The sequence below is a fragment of the Monodelphis domestica genome, chromosome 1, assembly GCF_027887165.1.
Source record: "Monodelphis domestica isolate mMonDom1 chromosome 1, mMonDom1.pri, whole genome shotgun sequence".
Taxonomy (NCBI): Eukaryota; Metazoa; Chordata; class Mammalia; order Didelphimorphia; family Didelphidae; genus Monodelphis; species Monodelphis domestica.
Genome location: NC_077227.1, coordinates 183,043,110 through 183,064,572, shown reverse-complemented (window position 1 = coordinate 183,064,572; position 21,463 = coordinate 183,043,110). Strand labels below are relative to the sequence as shown.

Below are 21,463 nucleotides of genomic sequence, written 5' to 3'. Positions count from 1 at the left end.
TATATACCCTAGAGCTCATTCATTCATTCAACAAACAAAAATAAATTGTCTGCAGAGCATTGTACTAGATGAAATACAAAGTTCAGATGAGACAAAATCACCTTCCATCATGAAGCTGATGATCTAGTGAGATGATAAGCAAATACAGAAAACCATAATAGACAAAATTGAATGGTAAGTGCATTAGAAAAGCCTTAAAATGTTCTATGAAGATTGAAGGGGAAGTTAATGCCTGTAAGGGGGACCAAAGAAGGCTTCATGGGAGATGTGACATGTGAATTGAGCCTCAAAGAATGTTAGGATTATAACAGGCAAAGAAAGTGAGGAATAATATTCCAAATATAGAGAATCATGAGCAAAGGCAGAGCTGGGAAAATATAGCACAGAGTGTAGAAAAAGTTGGACTAGAATTTATGGAAATGAATATGAGAGAAGACTAGAAACATAGAATAGTCTTTGTTTATGGAGGACCTTGAATAGAAAGAAAATGAGTGTATATTTGATATAGGGGCAATTGGGAGACATTGAGACATTGAAGATTTGTTTTTAGTAGATGAGTGTTATGAGCAGATCCATATAATCAAAATTTCAAACTTTAAAAGTTCTCTATAAATAAGAGCCAATATTATTATTTTTAACATCAGAAAGATTACTATGAGAGCAGTGTGAAGGACATATTAGAGCCAGTTTTGGTAAAAGTTTATGAGCTACATAAGAAAATCAGCTTCACTGTTTAATAATCACATTTTTACAGATGACAGCTGGAACGCTTTGGTGTCTTAGTGGACAATCTCATGAGTTCATATGGTCAAAACAATCCATTCTCTGGTCGCTAGCCCTATGGGGATGAGCATCTCTTAATCCTACATGGCCTGGTCCTTGGAGAATAGGCAAATAGCCCGTCACCAAATCCTGTACTCAACATGTTTGCAGCTTCGAAGGACCTGACAAATCTTGTGTGTGCACTGGCATGACCCTCTAAAGAGTCATCCATAAAAAAACAGCCATATTACTTTCTCTTTAATTTTTATATGCAAAGAAAAAAAAAACTCAGCTGTTCTTTTAGGGTCCCACAAGGGGACATTCTAGAATATACCAAAGCAATGGATACAATGTCCTTAGTATAGAAAAGAGTTGTGTTGGGTTATTGGAATACCATTATAATTCCATCTTAGTCAAAATGCCTCAAGGAGAAGGCAGTACAAAGATCTAGTTGTATTCATAAGCCTTGGAACAAATTAGCTATGTGACCTCAGCCATATCATTTAACCTGTCTGAGCCTCAATTTCCTTATCTGTAAAATAATGAGAATAGTTTGACTACTTTTCTCACAGGGATACTCTCAGATAAAAACACTTTGCCTATTTTGAAATACCATATAAATATGAATTATATGACTATTCCTGAGTCTTACATCTCTTACATTCCAACAAAAAGGAAGACTTCCTTTCTGAAGGATTTTTAATATTATTGTGATGCTAAGGGAGAGGCAAGGTAGTGTAATGAAAAGCATTGTTTCTGGAGTCAGAAATTGGGGCTTAAACTTGGCTTTTTCATTTACTATCTGTATGATTTGGGACAAGTAATTTGACCTCCTGGGGCCTCACTACCCTCATCTGTAAAATTAGAGGTTAGACTAGATGGTCTTTGAGGTCCCTTCTAGATTTATGATGTTTGATATACAAATACCTACATACTTGCAGTGGAAGAAAATGCTTACGGTAAAGAATGACTTAGTAAAAACATATGTATGATATTTGTGCCTGGGTCAATAGAGAAACAGGAACCACTTTATATGTAAATATCAGGCTGCTATAAATCCTTCCTACCATTTTGCATAAATGGAAAGTGGGTCTAATTTCTATAAACTTCTGGCTGTTTGTTTTAGGTCTGGTCATTGCAAGATCAGTAATTGAGTTAAAACATTTATTCTCAACTTTGTACAGTGTACAACTCTGTACAAAGCACTGTGGAGAGTTACAAAATCACTCAGTTATGGTCCTTGTCCTCAAGGAATATATAATGGAAATTGTTTAACTATGGGTTAATTAACTGGATTTGTCTAAAAACACTAATGTTCTCAGAAAACTCACCAATCAAATTAGATTTTTTTAAAATGTACAGAAAATGAGTAAGATAAGGTGACAGGAGTATAAAGGAAGGTCACATGATCCTATAAAAGTTATAAGAGGAATCCTAAATTTCAGAATGAGTTGAGGGCAGCAATGGAAACTAAGGATGCAAAAAAAGTATCTGGGATTCTTTTTAAAGCTAGGAGGAAAGGAATTTTCATAAAGGATAGGATTGTTGCTTAGTGTTAATGAGATGATGATAACTGACTACAGAGAGAAGGAAGTGTCCTTGCTCAACTCTTTGTTTTCCCTGCAAAGGAGAATTATCTTTATACTAAAAATGAAGGAAACAAAATGACTAACAGGAAGTTGATACCCAATATAATTAGAAAAACAGTAAGAGAACACTAGCTTCCCTTGATGAATTTGCTTCCCCAAAGAACTTGATTTCTGAGACATTTTTAAAAGATCACAGAAAAAAAAAAGTATCATAAGATAGGAAAAGGTCAAATATACCTTTTTTTTTTTTTAAAGGAAGAGAACAGTCTTCTAACTATATATAGGCCAGTGGGCTTGACTTACATTCCTGAGAAAATTCTAGGCTGAGTCATTAAAGAAATGGTTGGTGAACATTTTAGCAAGAAAAGCAGTGATTACAAAGAACTGCCATGGCATCATGAAATATGGGCCATGCCAGAATAACCTTGTTTATGTTGTGGTCAGGATTACTAAACAAGTAAATGAGGAGAATTCTGTGGACACAATTTACCTAGTTTTTAGCAAAGCTTTTAACATATAATATTCTCATGGAGAAAGTGGAGAGAAAGAGGTTACATGATAATATAACCTGATAAATACAGAAATTGTTGGATGGCTGGATTCAAGGAGTGGTTGTCAATTATTCAATGTCAACTTGGCAGAAGGTTACCAGTGGAGTATCCAGGGATCTGTGCTTGGCCCTATGCTGTTTAAATTTTTAACAATGATTTGAACAAAGGCATAGATGGTACATTCATCAAATTTATAGATGCCACAAAGCTGGGAGGGATAGCCAGTGCACTAGAATATACAATCATAATTCATAAGGATCTTGACAGGTTAAAGCACTGGATTTAATTTTTAAAAGATGAAATTCATTAGAGCTAAATGTAAAACTTTGCATCGTGGTCTAAAGACAGCCAGGGAGGCAAGGTTAGATAGCAATTATTTTGGAAATAACATAGGAGAGGGTGGTTAGTGGACTTCAAGCTCATTATGAATCAGCAGTGTGATATGGCAGCCAAAACGCCCAAGTCAATTTTGGGCTACATTAAGAGGGGCATAGCCTCCAGGAATTGAAAGGCAATAGTCCTATTGTACTATGAACTCTTCAGATGTCATCTAGAGAATTGTGCTCATTTCTTGGGGATAAGGGGAAAAGGACATTTATACAGTAGAAGGTATCTCAAGGCAATGAGGATAGTGAAGGACCTTGGGTCCACAACATTTGAGGATTGGTTGAAGGAATCAGACATTTTAACCTAAAGAAAAGAAGACTCAGGAGAAAGCAAAAGCTGGCTTTGCTATGTGATGCACAGTTGTGTGGAAGAGGGACTGGTCTTGTTCTATTTGACCCATGTGGACAGAACCAAAAGCAATGAGTGGAAATCATAAAGAGGAGAATTTAGGCTGAGTGTCAGGAAAAACTTCCAAACCACTAAAATGGCTCCAAAGTGGAATTTCTGGCTTTGAGGCTTTAGTACCCATCTCTCACCCACTCATGGAAGTCTTTAAACAGAGTCTAGAAAATCACTTGACTGGCATAGTAGAAATCCCTTTTGTGTATAGGTTGACCTGGTTAGCCAATGGGGTGCCTTGTGACTCTCAAATTCTATAATTTTTGCCTGAGAATTTTGTTAAAACTATAATTATGCAGGAGTTGCCATCATGTACCCATGGAGGGAGATTCCATTCTGGAAGCTTGCTATGCCACTGAAATTGTAAGTCTGGGGGAACAAAATTCTGAGGTGCTCTTATTTAAGCCAGAACCTGTGACATCTTCAGGTTATACTTCTAAAATGCATCTAACTTCTCTGCCAGGGTTATTGCCCACACTGTGGCATACATAGGGCTATCTGTGAGGAAGGGTGATGATTCTCTGTTGTCATCCATACACCTTTGTACCTCCTTTGCCACTTCTTCTAGGCCACACCAATTATAATTTATTTTTTTAAAAAAAGGTTTGTTGAGTACTGACTATGTGCAAGGCACTGTGCTAGGGAAACTTGGGGGTAGCAAAGAAGAATATGATCTAGTCTCAGCCTGCACAGGTCTAATACCTGGCAGGGAGGTATGACATGTCCACAAAGAACTATTTTTTACAGGATAGAGGGTGAGAGTGATAGAGCCAGAACTAAAGTAGCTGGAGTAGGATGGCTGTTTGTGTGGGCAGAGTGGTGAGAAGCACAAGTAGCCAGACTGATTGCAGGCTTGAGGGAGCTGGTGGAGGGGAGGAAGATGTGGGCACTCTGTGTGAGATGCTGCTGGAAGTGCCTCTGGAGAATAAATAAAGAGGGCAGGTAGCCTATGGACATCATGTTCTGATTCTGCCTGAGCCCAGCACTTTGGAGGGTCTTATATTCCACCCAGCTTTAAATCGCCCTTGTTGCCATGACAAGTAATAACCGAGCAATTCTCTTTGAACATATGGTTCTTTTTGCTCCTCTCCTGGCCTGCTGTAATTTGTTCAGAAGTGGACTGGCAGCTATTGATACATCATTTTGAAAAATTCACCTTGGCTTCCCATTCCATTCCAGCGACTGAAATACCTAAAAGAATCACCACTGTAATGGAGCCTATTATTCTGATGTCGTTGGTTTTATCCACCATCATTGAGTTGCTCTCCTAGAAAAGAATAATAGGTATTATTGTGAACACATTTTCTTGCAGATAGGTGTTATTAATAAAATTAAAGGGAAGCAGAGATACTATGTATGCATTTCTGTCTGGAGACTATGTGAAATTAAATAAAATGAAGGACTGATCAATTTCAAAGAACTAAAAAAAGCTTTATTGGTCTTGTTTCGGGTGATTATAGCCCCTTGGGACATAAGGTTAGGAGCTGGAATCTTAGGAGGCCATCCTCTTCACCTTTTTGGGAAGCTATCATAACACTAGATAAGGGAAATTTGCCATAGAAGGGACATCCTGTTCAGTTTGGGAAGAATGTCACTTTATAGGAGGATTTTTTGAAGTCCAGAGTGGGAGAAAATGTTGACTTACAATGTAGGGAGTAGAAAATAAATAATGACTTAGAGATTTACAAAGTAATATACCTGGAAATGTAATATTGAAGACACTCCCTATTTGAGATATAAATATATAAATACATATATTTTTTCCACTCCTCTATTAATTTGATTCTCAAAGAGAAATACTTTTGTCCAAATGAACTAGAGTGATTTAACCTCACTGATTCTTAGTTTCCTCATCTATAAAATGAGGAAATGGAGTTGATGGTTTCTAAGATAACTTCCACCTCTACATCTATAATCTTTTGGTTCAGTAAATCCAATAATCCATGCTTTCAATTTGCTTTGGTCAATTAATAATCCTTTGGGGCAGGGAAGGGCAACAGAAACCCAAGGAAACCATTTAAATATGAAAAACCAATCATTGTTGGGGGAAGGACTCTCTCCTGGGATAAAAAGCAATAGTTTTATATTTTGTTTTGTTTTGTTTTTTGAGTTAGCCAGAGGAACAATGCTCTTTAGTCTTCACATGGGGTGAGGGCCTAGGGATCCTATGATCCAGTGACCATTTCATTTGAATTCAATTCAATAATTGAATGAGCATGTATTTATTTTATGCCTACCTACTATTTTTCAGGCACTATGCTAGGTACTGGAGATACAAAAAAGACAAAAAATAGCCCCTGATCTCAAGTTCAACCCCATTAGATTGTGAACTATCAGATCAGGGACTATGTTTTGTCTTTTTTGTATCCTCTGCACTCAGCATGCAGTGCCTGGTACATTAATAAATGCTCGATTTAATTTGGCCTTTGGACTATTTCTGTATGGATAATATAGTTATTTTCCAAATATTTCCTGTAATTTCTGGAGGTAATCATATACAATCCAATCTATTTGACACATCTTACTTTTTGGAAATGGTCATGCTACACTTGAAGCCCATTTTGCTTTATTCTCATATAAATAGAATCAGTTATAAATTTAATTCAATCTAGCTAATATGTATTAAATGCCTATTTGATACAAGGTATATAGCTACTGTCTGGTATCCTGGAAAAGCTAAAAGACCTAATTCTCCCGCCCAAAGAAAAGAACACCCCAATTGTGATTTACCGCAAGAAGATCAACCACCGTCTCAGCGAATCCCACTACATACATGGCAACAGCCACTGCATTGGCAAAAGCAAAGATGAGACCTATGGAGCCACCAAATTCTGGCCCTAAACTTCTAGAAATGAGATAGTAGGCTCCACCTAGAACAGAGAGAGAATAGTATTTATGAGTTTCTCAGTTTTTTCTCAGAGTTTTTTCTCAGAGTCCATTTGATGACTAATTGTATTGAATTTAGAATTTTAAATATTTTAATGAAAATGTGGCAACTTCCTAATAATTACAGGGACCTAAAGGCAGCATAGTATAATGGATAGAACATTGACATTGGAGCCAGGAAGCCCTCAGTTCAAGTCCTCCTTCTAAAATAGGCTCTTTGTAGTGATCCTGAGTCACTTAATCCCCAAGTCTTCTAGACAAGTCTTGAATATTATAAATTGCATTAGTAATGGGAGATTTCTCATCAGAGAGGGCTATATGCAGATTAAATTATAGAGCTATTCCTGATCCCTAAGGGTGAATTTGAGGGACTGCCTGGTTTTCCTTTGTGTTTTGTAGGGAGTCTAGCATAGGTCTACCTTCTTTTAAACTTAACCAATATGGGAAAATCTAGATTCACACAAAGGTGAATTATAAAATCATTAGTAATTTTCAAAAATAATTCTTTGATTTACAAAATAATTTACCACAGAATTCTTTCATGTAGGAGCTCGCCATGTATATTAAAATACAATTGTACTGATATAATTTTTATCATTTCAGAAATATCTGTTATACAAGACAAACTATTCCAGCACAATGCTGGGATGACTGTCAGTCATTCTTTAACTCTGGACTTGAGTTTCATTTTTTAATCCAGGAGGGTATGGATTTAGCCAGCATAAACATGTATGTGTCTGTGTGTAGATGGTAGGGGATGCTGGTGTTGGGGAAGAAGAAAGAAGTTCAGAGGGGGAGAGTTTTCCATTACTGGAGCTAAATAAGCAGAGTAACCTCTTTAAGGGGAAGTGGCTACTTGTTGGGGATTCTGCTGAGGACATTCATGCCTCAGCAGGGAGTTGAATCAGATGTCCTATGAACATTAAGGTCATTTCCAACTTTGAGATTGTGTGATTCTGTGATTTTATTAATAGCTGCCCCCTGAGGCATAGAAGGCGATTAATGGCTATTAATGTCCCCACAGGCTGAGGACTAGTAATTCTGCACAGTAATGATGCCTCTTGGTACATAAGGAACTCAGAAAAGGATTGATTAAGTGGTTATGAAGTGTCAATCAATGAAAATTCCACTAAAAAAAGGCTCGAATATTACAATCTAGAATAAATGCCCACTACTCCAGGACCACACAAGGAGGGCCAGCAAGGAATAATGACTGAAGTGTTGAACTTGAAGAAGGGGGGTGAGGGTGGAACCTGGGTTCAGTGTCCACTTTGCATTATAGGTGTGTGACTCTGGGAATGGAATAGATCATGGGATCTAGAGCTGGAATGGACTTCAGAGGTCATTTAGCTCAAATTCTTCATTTTATAGGTGTGGAAACTGAGACTCAGGAAGATTAAGTGACTTCCCCAAAATAGATAGCTAAGGTGTTTGAGGTGGGATTTGAATTCAGGACTTCTAGGTCCCTTGACTCCACAAACTATTGTCCCATGTTTCTCCCAAGAGTCCCTTGGTCTGTAAATCTTGGTTTTCTCATTTACAAAATAGGGGCAATAATAGCATCTTCACAGGATTTTTTGTGTATCAAATGAAATAATGTGTGTATATGCTTATATCTCTACATAGGTATATATAAATGTATATGCATATACACCTATATAGCTATATTCCTCTGTGAATATATGGGTGTATATTTATATTTTGAAAATCTTTAAGGGCTATATAAATGACAATTGTTATTAAATATGGGGGCAGGAAGGTGCAAAGTAAGTTTACTAAGAGACATTGAAAGACCCCTCCTTTCTCAAAATATTTCCTTTATTGGTCTGAAATTCCCATTATTGGGAAATTTTTTTAAGTTAAGTAATCACAAGTGCAAGTGGATGAAAGCTGGTAACCAACTCTGACTCTCAAGGAAGACATGAGAATTAATCTCCTTCCCTTCTTCGAAGAGATTGATGACTGTGGACATGGCACACTAAACAAAATTGTTGGACCTGATTGATATGCTGGTTAGTTTTGCTGAAAGGCTTCCCCTTCCCCTCTTTCTTGTCCTTTATTATAAGGAAAGGATGTCTCTGGGTCAGGTTGGAGAGAGGAGGACAGAGGTATATACTGGAAAATAAAGTAATGTCAAAACAAAAGGAATCAACATGTTTAAGAAGTCCCAATTAAAAGGCAAATGTGCCATCTGTCAACAAGCATTTATTAAGCCCTTACTCTGCCAGCAGGCATTGAGCTACAGGGTTACTTATTAAGCCACTCTCTCACATTAACACCTAACTATTGATTAGTGGGACCTAAATAGCTAGTCAGTCACCTTGGCACAGAGGAAATCACAATAATAATGATAAGTGTCATTTAAATAGCTCTTTAAGGTTTTTATGACATTTTATCCTCATCCTCATAGCAATTTGGGGAAGTTGGTGCTATTATTAGCCCCATTTTTTCAGATGAGGAAACTGAGGCAGGTTTATTTTTTTAAAGTGATTTCCAGGGGCAACTGGGTAGCTCAGTAGATTGAGAGCCAGGCCTAGAGACGGGAGGTCCTAGGTTCAAATCTGGCCTCAGCTACTTCCCAGCTGTGTGGCCCTGGGCAAGTCACTTGACCCCTATTGCCTAGCCCTTACCACTCTTCTGCTTTGGAGCCAATACACAGTATTGACTCCAAGACGGAAGGTAAGGGTTTTAAAAAATAATAATAATAATAAATAAAATTAAAAAAAAAGTGATTTCCCTAAGGTCACCATACTAGTAACAATCTGAGGTCAGATATGAGCTCATATCTCCCTAATTCCAGCTCCAAAATTAAAGTCACCATGCCATCTCACTACTGCAAATGAGTAAAGTTTAATCAGGGAAGTCAGGTAGCACACTTACCACATAGCAGGCACTATGCTAAGGTCTAGGGATAAAAAGAAAAGCAAGAGGGCAGATCAAAGGTACTGGATGAAAACAGAGGGTGATGAAAAAAGAGAGGATGGAGGAGCATTTTGATAAACTTTGCCTACTTTAGAATTATGCTTGGGGTCAAACCTATTCAGAAAGCCTTGAAATGAGGTTTTATAATTTACTTTGCAATGTGAATTTGCCATTACTAATAGAGAGTGATGGGTGAATACTGGGGATAGTAGGTAGAAACTTGGGGAGAGGTTCTCAGAATTGAAAGGGTAAGAGCCCAAGAGTGTAGAATGAAGACAACCAGAGAGGCTGGGCTCAAGCTCTGGAGAATGCCTTGCTTTTCACCATTGTACAACTATAGATCTTGCTACCAAGAAAGGTAGCCTTGACATAATGACTTTTACATTCTAAATCAGGCAGGCCTAAATTTGACTCCCTTTTTGGGCAATCGTTATCTCTCTGAGATTCAGTTTTCTTATCTGTAAAATGGCAATAATAATCCTTGTAGTACCAGTTGTTATGTAGTTGTTGGAAGACTTTCATGATATTATTCATAGGATGGATTAAAGTAGCCATACCTATAAATCCCAGTTATTTTTATTTTTAAGACATCTTGGCCAGTGTTCATTTTCCCAATCAGACGTAATCTCAAGAAATAGATCAGACACTGGTTCTAGAGAATAGTATTAGTTGAAGAGAAATTTGATTTGGAATTTAAAATTATTTTAAGGTTTTTAAGTATTGGGAATTGCCATAAAGATACAGACTTTTAAAAGAAACTGGGTTTACTGGGAATATTTACATGAACTGATACTACGTGTATTGAGCAGAACCAGGAGAATATTACATATGGTAATAGCAACATTGTACAACAATCAGCTCTGAATGATATGGCTATTCTCAACAATATAAAGATCCAAGTCAGTTCTGAAGGACCCATAATGGAAAATGCGATCTACCTCCAGAAAAAGAATGGATGGAATCTGAATGTGGATGCTATTATTTTTACTTTATTTTTCTTCTTTTTTTTGTCTTTCCTATTACAACATGACTAATATGGACATTTGTTTTGCATGACTGCATATGTATAACCCTTCTCAAGTTGCTTGCCTTCTCAATGGGGAGGGGGAAGATGGGGAGAGAATTTGGAACTCAAAAAAAATTTTAAAAGGTAAAATTGTTTTTATATATAATTGGAAAAAATAAAGGATTAAAATATTGAAAAAGAAAAAAGAAACTGGGTTTAGGCTTTTCTACATTACCAAAATATCTACCCCATTATATAAATGAATTGGCTTACCTCCTCTTACTACTCCATTTGTGCAAATAGCAGACATAGAGATACCTGTTAATGTTGTCACTACCACACTTAGGCCAATGATGATGACTCCAAGACCTGAAAAATCCCCAGAAAAGGCATTTGGCTCCAATACTCAGTGAGGTGATAAGAACTTTAAAAAATGAAGCTGTCCACAGCATCCATGAAGAACCTGAAATGTTCTGAGTGTTTTCAACACAACAGGCCCTCGTAGTACCTGAAATGTACTAAACTTTAAAAAAAAGTAAATGGAGGCTCAAGATTTGTTCTCCAAGAAGTAACTTTTGGACACTTGCATGTTAACCTGAAAAAAATGAAATGTTAACACATGGCTGTAAAGATGTCAAGGATCCAAAGGAGGAGATGTTATCTGAAATGCACTGAAGAAAGAAGTTCATTGGAAATTTTATTTAAAAAACTCAGCATGACTGGCTTGATCTTTACACACATTACCTCATGGTTCTTTTGTGACTGGTTGTCCCATCCAGCCAACTGGTGAAGTTCTCCTCAAGGACATTGGACCATTTTCTTCTTCCCGCTCCCCAAAAGTAGTAAATGAAAAGTATTTGCCTACCCACAGTGAATGCTGAAGGCAATAGAAACCTTAGAGATTTTACCTCCACGTACAAACCCGTTAGTTGCTATTGCAGAAGTTGACAACCCAGTAATAGAGGTTACCATGGTAGAAAGAAGAATTATCAGAACTCCAAGACCTGTCAGCAAGGAAAGATAGAAGATGTTATATTTTACTTGTATTCCTAATTTTCCCTTTTTCTCCAAAGTGTATAACCTTTGATTTAAGTGTTCATGTCCAAGCCAGAACCTGAGAAATATACGGGGGGCTCTCTGTGCTCTGAAGAAACAGATGGGGCTGATATGAAGTCATTCATTCTGACGGACAGTTTCTAAAAGTGAACACAACTCATGGTTCAGCCCTGGAAAGAAAAGTTGACTAAAGCCAATGTCCTGGGAGAGAAAAGATCCAAGCCTGATGTTTGACCTTCTTTCCTGAATGAGAACCTGAATAAGAAGGTTGTGGGATTGATGAAGGTATAGTCTTTCCAATTTTCTCTATGTCCATCTTGGCTGAAAAAAAAAATATGACCAACTGGCATTACCTTTGAAAACACTCCAGAAAGATGAGTGGAGATTTATTTGAGCTTATATTACCTTTTATTTTTGCAAGTGGACATGTATGTTACAATTTTGATTACCTCCTCTGACATATCCATTTGTGGCAATAGCAGAGGTGGATAAGCCAGTGATACCAGTCACTGTCACGGCTAAAGCGATGATAATCACACCAAGACCTCAGTTGAAAAAGGAAAAATACAAGTAATTAAATTGTGAAACAATCCATAGATCGTTTGTATAAAGTCTAACAGGTCTATAGTGATTCTGGGAGAACTGAACCTTTTAGGACTCGGGTCTAAAAAACTGGAATGGAAAAGTTTTCAAAATGTTTTCCTCCCTTTAGTTTCCATCTATAGTAGTGATGGGGGTGAGGACTAAGAAATGCAAAGCTATGATGTCTTTATACCCACGACAAGGCAGCAACTCTGGCAGATCAAAATGGGGGTGTAATTCTTGATATTGACAAAGCACTGGAAGTCTGTGGATCGATTAATTTTTGTGTGCCATATCTAGATTATGACTTGTTTGGATATCAGATATACACACATTCTAGATTCAATGTAATACATATTAAGTATCTTCTATGTGCAAGAGTCCATATTCATTTTGTCATATAATTAAGGAGAAATACATTGAATATTATAGGTAATTCTTATTTTGATGATATGATAACAGTATTAAATTACCCTGTACCTGCCCATTCCCTTAGAATTCTCCCCTCTAGCAGGAATATATCTGAATGAAAAGTGATAACCAAAAAAACCCCAAATACCCATCTATCAGAGAATACTTGTGCAGGATATTTTGCAGAGGGAAGAAAAGCTTTGCCCCAGTTTTTTTTTTTTTGCCCAACTCAACTAAAGGTAGTACCAGAACACATTAGTTAGATGGTAAAGCTATTTCACCTGACTCCCAGCATCTTCCAGGCCCAAATGGCTTTTTGCATACTGTCCTATATCAAGGGAAGGCTCAGTGGAGATCAGGCTTCAGTTGAGAGATTATTTGACTGATGGGCAATGAAGGGAAAGAGTGGAATCTCTGGGCCAAGGCCTTCCAGAAGGGTCCATGAAGGGGACATAAAGACAAAAATAGGATGAATATTCAGAGTTAGAGGTGGACTACTTGACTCTTGCTAATCCTAGCTTCAGTCAAACATTTGGGAGAAGCTAACTAGAATGATATTGCTTCACCACTGAGGCAAACTTGTTTATTGCCCCGTCATGCCCTAAGCGAAGACCTCTAGTGGGGATGAACAATAGGTAGAATTTTCTCATCTGAAATATTGTCATTTTCCTTAGGAGCCAAAAGAATTGCCTTTGGATACTTTCACATGATACCAATGGTCAACTGCAATTCTACTTTTCCTCCCAGGTATCTAGACCCTTTAATCAGATCTCTGCCCCAGCAAAATGATTATCTTTCCTTTTGTCTATCCCAATAAGGTGAATACAAATGGGACCCAGAGGGTGACTTAATCACCTCATTTAGCTTTCAGTTTATGGAAATGACTGCAAAAAAAGCCCATAGTAGCCTATACCATAATAGATTTTAATTACTCACTAAAGAATCCACTTTTAGGATTTCTTTATTTCAAAGGAAAAGCCCACCGGACACCTATTCAAATCGAATTTTATCCCTCTCCCAAAGTCTGATTTAATTACTTAAGTAAAAGGTTCATACTAAAATAACACAAAAGACCTAGTTGTGCAATAAACAGTTAAGCAGTGAGTACTGTTCTTAGAGAATCACAATTTCACTCTAGACATGTAAAAGGAAATGACTGCGAAGGGTAATGTAAGATCTGATTAAAGTTCAGATGATTACCCAAACATATGGATGTTAAATAAGTTACATTAAAAAGAATTACTCTTGCCCTTGGCTACTCTCACACCTCCAAACAAAGTAATGTTTCTTGATGATCTCAGTAAGTTACTAAACTGCCCTTAAAAAACTAATTTCGCATGAAACCCCAGAGCAAAAAACTTGGCAATATTAAGATGCAGATTTTCCATGCAACGGCATCTACTTATCTTGGACCCTCTGGCAGTAAGCATTCATTTGATATGCATCATAAAACCAGCAAGCAGCCCTTTGTCAGGAACTGGGCTATTGCCAAACATGAAACATGGAAAACTATGTGATTTGGCTCCATTTCTGGACAACAACTTGCCTCTTGCTCTTTGGGTAAGTCTTTGGGTGGTTCTGAATGTGTGTGAATGTTGAGGAATGGGGGTAATGAGTAATGACCACCTACATCCTGAATGGGAAAGTGGCTAGGTAATAGTATTCTGTCAGAGAAGGCTCTAAACTGGAGCCCTTAGAAAATCATTGAACACTGGCTGTCTGCAAGCCCCCAGCGCACCCCAATAAGGTGTATCCATCCTATATTTTACAGATAGAAGTTCAACAAAATCCCAACCTTTGATTCCACAGATTCTGAGTTTGTGGACCAAAGATTTTGTTGTTTAGTCATTTTGATTGTTTCCAATTCTTTGTGATCCCATGGAGACTTTTTTTTGTCAAGCTACAGGAGAGGGTTGTCAGTTCTTTCTCCAGCTCATTTTACAGATGAGGAAACTGAGGCAATTAAGACTAAGCGACTTGCCCTTGGTCATTCAGCTAGTTTTGTCTGAGACTGGATTTGAGCTGAAATCTTCCTGACTCCAAGCCCAACAATTTATCCATAGCTACCCCAGACTAAAATTTACTAACTCAGCCTCTGTCAATAGAAAGGTGGTTTGCTGAAAGACACAGTAGTGTACACAAGATAGTCTGCTGAAGAAAGCAAACAATTTTTCAAGCATTTAAAAAATCTCTTTGGTGCCATTGGAAGCATTCAAACAATGTAGTAGTTATAAATGCTTATTATCTGGTCATTAAAGGTACTCAACCAGGAATTTTATCTGGCAGTACTTTGTTAGCCATGACTATTGTTACTGTCTATACCTCAAAGTAGTGAGATTGCTTTTCTCTAAAAAAAATTCTATAATTCAGTCTTTTCACTAAAAAAGATCAGTTTTTCACTGACTTCCTCTTCTTTCCCCAAATCTAGGTCTTCATTTTTTTGGATTTTATGAAATGTCACTGCATAGTCTTGTATGTTTATACTCTGATAAAGGAAAGCCAAATGGATGGTGCGGTAGATAGCATGTTGGAGCTAGTCAGGAAGACCTGAGTTCAAATCTAGCCTCACAGACTAACTGTGTGATTCTGGGCAAATCACTTAACCTTTTTTGTCTGTCTGTTTCAGTTCCCTCATCTATAAAAGCAGGGATAAGCATAATAGATATCTTCCAAGATTGTTATGAAAATCAAGAGATTTATATACTGTTTTCAAACAGCATGATAGAAATGCTATCAGTAATATAGGTACTGATGTGTAGATGTATTTATTTGAGGATATAGGCATATATTTAGCTAAAATTCAATATTCATGTCTCTATATTTACATATACAAATATGTATTCATAAATGTCTATGTATGAACATATCTGTGAATGTATATGTGGGTATATACATGCATGCCTTGATTCTGGTTTAAAACTCTCAAAGAATATATGTTCACCTGAGCATTGACTTGGTTGGCAGTCTGGAAAATTCCAGTTTGACAGGGGTTAATTTTTCACCTTTTTTCCCTTTTTATAAACACTGTCAAAGACATAAAGAAAGGGCCCCAGGTGTAAATTATTTCCTCTAGCTTTCATTTCACATTCAACATTAATGGTGAAAAAAATGTTGCAAACTGGGTTTATCATTGACACTGATGAAAATTATGCTGAGGGGGAAAAAATGCCTACCAATTCCAGCTTCTCCGACAATCCAAGAGAGGCGAATGAAAAGCATCACACCCCAGATGTTCAGCATACATCTCACCTATGTATCAAAGGGACAAAGAGCTCTAATCAATAGAGAGTTGAAGGGAGACAGGGACAAAGTGATGACTATAAAATGGAAGACTGTCTTATCCATGCCTTATTAACACTTAGTTTATTAAAATAACCCACCAATTTTTCATAGAACACAGTTTTCTCACCAGCACACCTTTCACCCATCCAAACTTCACAGTGCCTGCATTAGGGTCTTCCTCCTTGGATTCAGTTTGTTCCTCACCAGACATCCCATCTCCATTAGCGACTCTGTCAGCGGAGCCCGGGGTCACTGCCACATTCTACATTTTTGCACACAACAAAAATATGTAGTTTAGTCAAGAAACAACTACTTCTACAAAAGGATCAAAGGCGTACGACACCAACTGACACATACCTTTAGAAGAAAGGAAAATAAATCTTATTCTAGCCATTTTTATAATGTATTCTTTGCTACACAAAGAAGCTAGGAACTTGATTGTAGACTTCTTAGGGAATAAAACAGGTCATGGAATATGTCTTGGACTTGCCAGGGAGAAAACTCTAGCCCCTGTTTCTAACTCTGCCACTCACTTGAAAAAAGAAATAAAAATGCCTGAAATTGATATAGTTCTTCATGATTTTCAAAGTGGTTTGATGCATGTAATCTCTTTTCATTTTCACAACAACCCTATAAAGTGAGGATGAGCTGGTGCTATTATCTTCATTTTAGAGATGAGAAAACTGAGGCACCTTAACCTAGAGATTAAGTGATTTGTGCAAGATCATATACTTAGTAAATGGAGCCAGAAAGACCTAGAATGCAAATCCTACCTCAGTTACTTACTGGTTGTGTGATTTGAACAAATAACAATTTATTAACCTCAGTTTCCTCATTTCTAAAATGGAGATAATAAGCAATTACCTCACAGAGATCAAATGAGATGCTATATTTCAACCAATTTTGTTAAGCACTTATTATATTCCAGGCACTGTGCTAAACTCCAAGGCTACAGAGAGCAATCGAAGCTATTAGCTTAAAACTGCACCAAAGACTTTTGGGATAGCCTGTGTATCTGAAAAAATTTCTCTTTTTAGAGAGAAGGGACTATGAGGGGATTGGGGTTGGAAAGAGGAGGAGGTGGAATGGAACTGGGAAAGGTTTTCTGGATAAGGTAAGTAAGAGAGGTTGGAATTGAACATGAGAAAGGAGAGAATTATGAACATGAGAATAGCTAAGAAAAACACCCAGAATAAGGGAAATTGAGATTCTTATTGTAGACCACTGTAGCTGAATCCCAGGCAGAGGAAAGCATAAGAAAACAGGATAGGGAGATAAAGGTCAGTTTGTGAAATACTTGAAAAGCCAAAGAGAGGATTTTGTACATGCAAGCCATTTTGCAGAATTAAAGTATTATATAAATATCAGCAATTATTATTATAATTATTAGAACCCATATAATCTGGCTGCTAATCCAACATTCATTCTCTTATACCACTGTTTTTCCTCATTAAATGTAAATTACTCTCAAATAGCATGATTTTAAATCTGCCAGTATAGGACAGAGATTAGCCCTGTTGAACCTGACATGTTTGGATACTGATGGAGGAAAAGGTACCTCTTGGGGATATGCAGACTTATGTGTGTTCATTTTCTGAATTGCTGAGAAAAAATGGATGACAACAGAATGAAAAGAGTGTATTAATAGGTGTTACTGTGAATTTTTTCTGGAAAGTACAAATTGGGCTATCTTTTATTACATTAATATGATTCTTATTTTTAAGAGGAGAGGGAGAAAGAAAGGAAAAGAGAAATGAAAGAAGCAAAAAAAAAAGAAGGGAAATGACCAAGTGAGGGTCATTAAGGGACATTTTGGGGGGCACATAAGGAGTGATAGAAATTTGAAATCCAGAAGTATGCAGTCAAATGTAGGACATCTGGTCTCCTTGCTTTGGGCAATTTATTTAACCTCTCTAGGGTTTGCTTTCTTCGGTTACAAAATGAGGATAATACCTGCCCTACTTAATTCATGGGGTCTTTGAGGCTAAAATGAAATAACATATGTAAAACTTTCCTGAAAAACTATTCCAATACAAATTGCTAATATTATTTCATGGGAAACACCTCTTAGATCTGACCTTGAGACTTTTGCCTGAGAGTAATTGGACATGCTAATAATATTATACAAGTTTGTTTAGAGTCTCATGATTCCTGGACTTTCTAGCTGAGCAGGAAGGGGATTTTCTCATAGTTTAGAGCTCTTATTTGTATAGCAGAAAATAAAGAAGTTACTCATTGGTGTAGGGTATATCTGCCTTCTTTATCCAATGAAGAGGACTATCACAATGATTATCATACTGAAAACTATTCTGTTTGGTTTATTTCAGGCCAAAAATGTAATGATTCAAAACGCCTTTGAACCTGAAGAATGAAGGCACTTCAGATGTTTGGATAAGCCCTAAAAAGTGGATCGCCTCCCTAAAAGTGATCACTCTATTTCAAGAAGCCAGGGTGAGCTGTGTGGTATGGTAATATGTATTTGCTTTGAGAGACACAGACTTTGTTTTTGAGACCAAGCAATTCACCATCCTTGACGATTTCTCATCAGTCCAATTTTTTTGTTTTAATATTATTTTACAAACTTAATTTGTTTCAATTCACACCAACCAAGAATGAAAAACAGCAAGTTGATATTTCTAATGGATCTTCATTTTGAGAAAGCCTAGGTACTCTACTACTGTTACCATCATAGCAACTGGAGTGTTCTACCTTTGACTAGCCTGATGTGCAAAAGGCAGCCATTGATTGCCACATTTACTGCTGATTAACCTCAAATTTAGAGATTGTTCCAGACTTGGCACCTTAGAGACCAAAAATCCAACTTTGTTTTGCAGATGACTAAACTATGGTCTAGAGTAGAGGTGTCAAAAACATGGAACACCACACTCTTAGTGCAGCATGAATCAGATTAAAATGTATGGGGGGGTGGCAGTTGGGTGGCTTAGTTGATTGAGAGTCAGGCCTAAAGATGGGAGGTCATAGGTTCAAATCTGGCCTCAGACACTTCCTAGTTGTGTGATCCTGGGCAAGTCACTTAACCCCCATTGCCTAGCCCTAACCACTCTTCTGCCTTGGAACCAATACACAGTACTGATTCTAAGATGGAAGGTAAGGGTTTAAAAATAAAAATGTAAAAAAAAACAACATAAAACAGATAATGTTTTCCAAGTCAATTTGAGGTATATAGGGATTTATATGTATGATATAGTGGCCCCCATTTTTATTTCAGTTTTATACCACTGTTGTGTAGGGGTTAAATGATTTGCCCAATGTCATTTAATGAGTTAGTGGTACAATTGAGGCTTGAAACCAAGTTTTCTGCTTCTTATTCCAGTACTCTTTTCCAAGATTTCTTTCCTTTTTCCAGTGAATGCCTGTTACTTTGTTCCTTTTATCCTTTTTATATTGTCATTGAATTATTTCTTCTTATTTATTTAAATAAATATTTGGTATTTGAACAAATTATTTTAAAGGACTCAAAATCTATATGATTGGCTAGTATTTAAGGGCTGATTTATTCTTCATCCTGGACTCCTGTTCCCTTCATGTTTTTCTTGTACTACTGTTTATTGGTCCCTCTGCTAAATGGCAGATAAAGAAGGGGAGAGGAAGTGAAATTTAAAATAATTCATTTTGTGGCTTGATGGCCATACTGATAAAAAAAAAAAAGGTTTGGGTGGGTGGGGGCCATGTTGAGATAAAGTTATAATGAAGCATCTGGTGCTACATTGGTGAAAAGAGTTGCTTGCTTACATCAATAAAATTACAGTTTTGTCTTTCCTTTTTCTCCCCACCAAAAAAAAAGAAAAAGAAAAAGAAAAGAAAGTAAGATTATTGATTACTTAGGATCTTCCTTCTACATACATTTTCTGTTCCCTACAACCACAGATCATTGAAAATCGTCTTCATAATTTATTGGGGGAGAAGTGTGATTCTGGAATTATAGGGAATCTCCCCCTTCTATATAGATCATCAATTTTTGTGTAACTTGCTGTCTTAGAGAGCTGCCTACGGAATTAATATTTAAGTGGCTTAAAGTTACAAAGCCAGTGTGTCAAAGGAAAACTAGAACTCAGGTCTTCCTGACTCTAAACCCATCCCTTTATCTATCTTGCACATTGCCCATCTGGCTTCATATGGTCACAGTTTGAGGGAAAGAGAGAGGGGATAAGCTTTTATTTTGTGTCTACTAAGTGCCAGGTACTGTGCTAAGGTTTGTTTGTATGTTTTTGTTTTTTATAGATATTATTTCAATTGATCCTCAAAAAAACACTCTGTGAGATGGGTGCTATAATTATCCTTATTTTATAGTTGAGGAAGCTGAGGCAAGTGAATGTTTCAATGACTTGCCCAGGATCACACAGTTAGTAAGTATTGGAGACTAGATTTGAACTCAGGTGTTCCTGACTCCAAGCTTTATATCTCAAACTTCAGATTGGATGGAAGAATATGGGGGCTTGTCACTATCCACTGTGCTACTAAGCAGTTTAAAAAAATAATTATAACTTCTTTAGCACACATCATTCACTCAATATAACAAACAAACCACTCATCAATACACCAGTCACCACTCAATAAACCAATCAATACACCAATATATTAGCAAACTTTACAAACAGAATAAGGATTTATTCTGGATTTTTTCATTCTTTTGGTTCAGTGGATTAGGAGTTTGAAGGCTTATGTGACAATTTTGACTTTGCTACTAACTAGTGTGAGCTTTTTTCAAGACCATTGACCTATCTGGGGTCTAATTATCTCATGTGTCAAATGGGATGACAATACTGTTCTACTTACCATTCAGGGTTGTTGACAAAATTGAATAAAATCAAATGTAGGAAAATACGTTGGAAAATCTAAAGTAGTGACATTACAAGAGGGGAGTCATGTTTTAGTGGAGGGAAGGCTTGCACACAGAATTGTTTCTGTCACCTGATTGCACTGGTTTTGTGGTAGAGTAATAAAGGGTAGAGACATGTTCTTTTTTAATTTTTGTCATTCTCTGCCCAAGCAACGTCAGGTTTCCCTCAATTTCCTTGGAATTAAAAGAAACTGTGACTATTTGCCTTTCAAATAGGATAAAGGGAGCCGTAACTAGTAAAATATTCAGTAGATCTAAAGTTTCTGGATCACTGTAGGTTCATCTTAAAGGCAAAAACTCAAAAAGGTTCTGTCACTGCCACTTAAAACCAGTTATTTCCGAGTACTTTGAATTAATTTGTTTGTTCACACTCTATTACCATAAATGATGGCCTGGAACCTCCCATAAATGCATTTTAAATTGTTTAGCTTTAGGGAACTATTATTTATTTACTAAAAATTTTTACCTGTGCATTAAAGACACTCCAGTGGTAAAATAAAGTTCTAAACTCTAAACATTCTAAAAATCTAAATCCTATCGAGATAAAAGGTTTTCTCCACCCTTTTTGAATAGTTAAGCTTCTACTTTATACAGTTCATAATGATTTTCCCAAGAGAGAGTGATCATAATGAAGAATCAGAAGGAAAAAAAAGAATGTAAAATAATTATATGATTTTTCACAATGCAAGCTAGATATCATTAGGGTAAAGGTAAATATCTAAGTTCCAATAGATTATATTTTCCATTTATCAAATGTAATTTTTGTTTT

General features: G+C 36.8%; 1 protein-coding gene across 3 annotated transcripts in view; it reads right to left on the bottom strand.

Annotated features, from left to right (window-relative positions):
• The window catches only part of SLC12A1 (solute carrier family 12 member 1), a 132,974-nt gene that overhangs the window by 100,048 nt on the left and 11,463 nt on the right, over positions 1-21,463 (bottom strand). Inside the window, exons 3-7 of one of the 3 annotated variants that reach the window (XM_007479905.2) lie at positions 15,961-16,095; positions 15,725-15,800; positions 12,008-12,103; positions 6,419-6,558; positions 4,845-4,955 (exon numbers count right to left, since the gene is read on the bottom strand). In XM_007479905.2, coding sequence (XP_007479967.1) covers positions 4,845-4,955; positions 6,419-6,558; positions 12,008-12,103; positions 15,725-15,800; positions 15,961-16,095 — 558 coding nt within the window. Of the gene's footprint in view, positions 1-4,844; positions 4,956-6,418; positions 6,559-10,775; positions 10,872-11,410; positions 11,507-12,007; positions 12,104-15,724; positions 15,801-15,960; positions 16,096-21,463 lie in introns of all 3 variants that reach the window. The other 2 variants (XM_003340052.3, XM_001369749.4) reach the window with 2 other exon arrangements.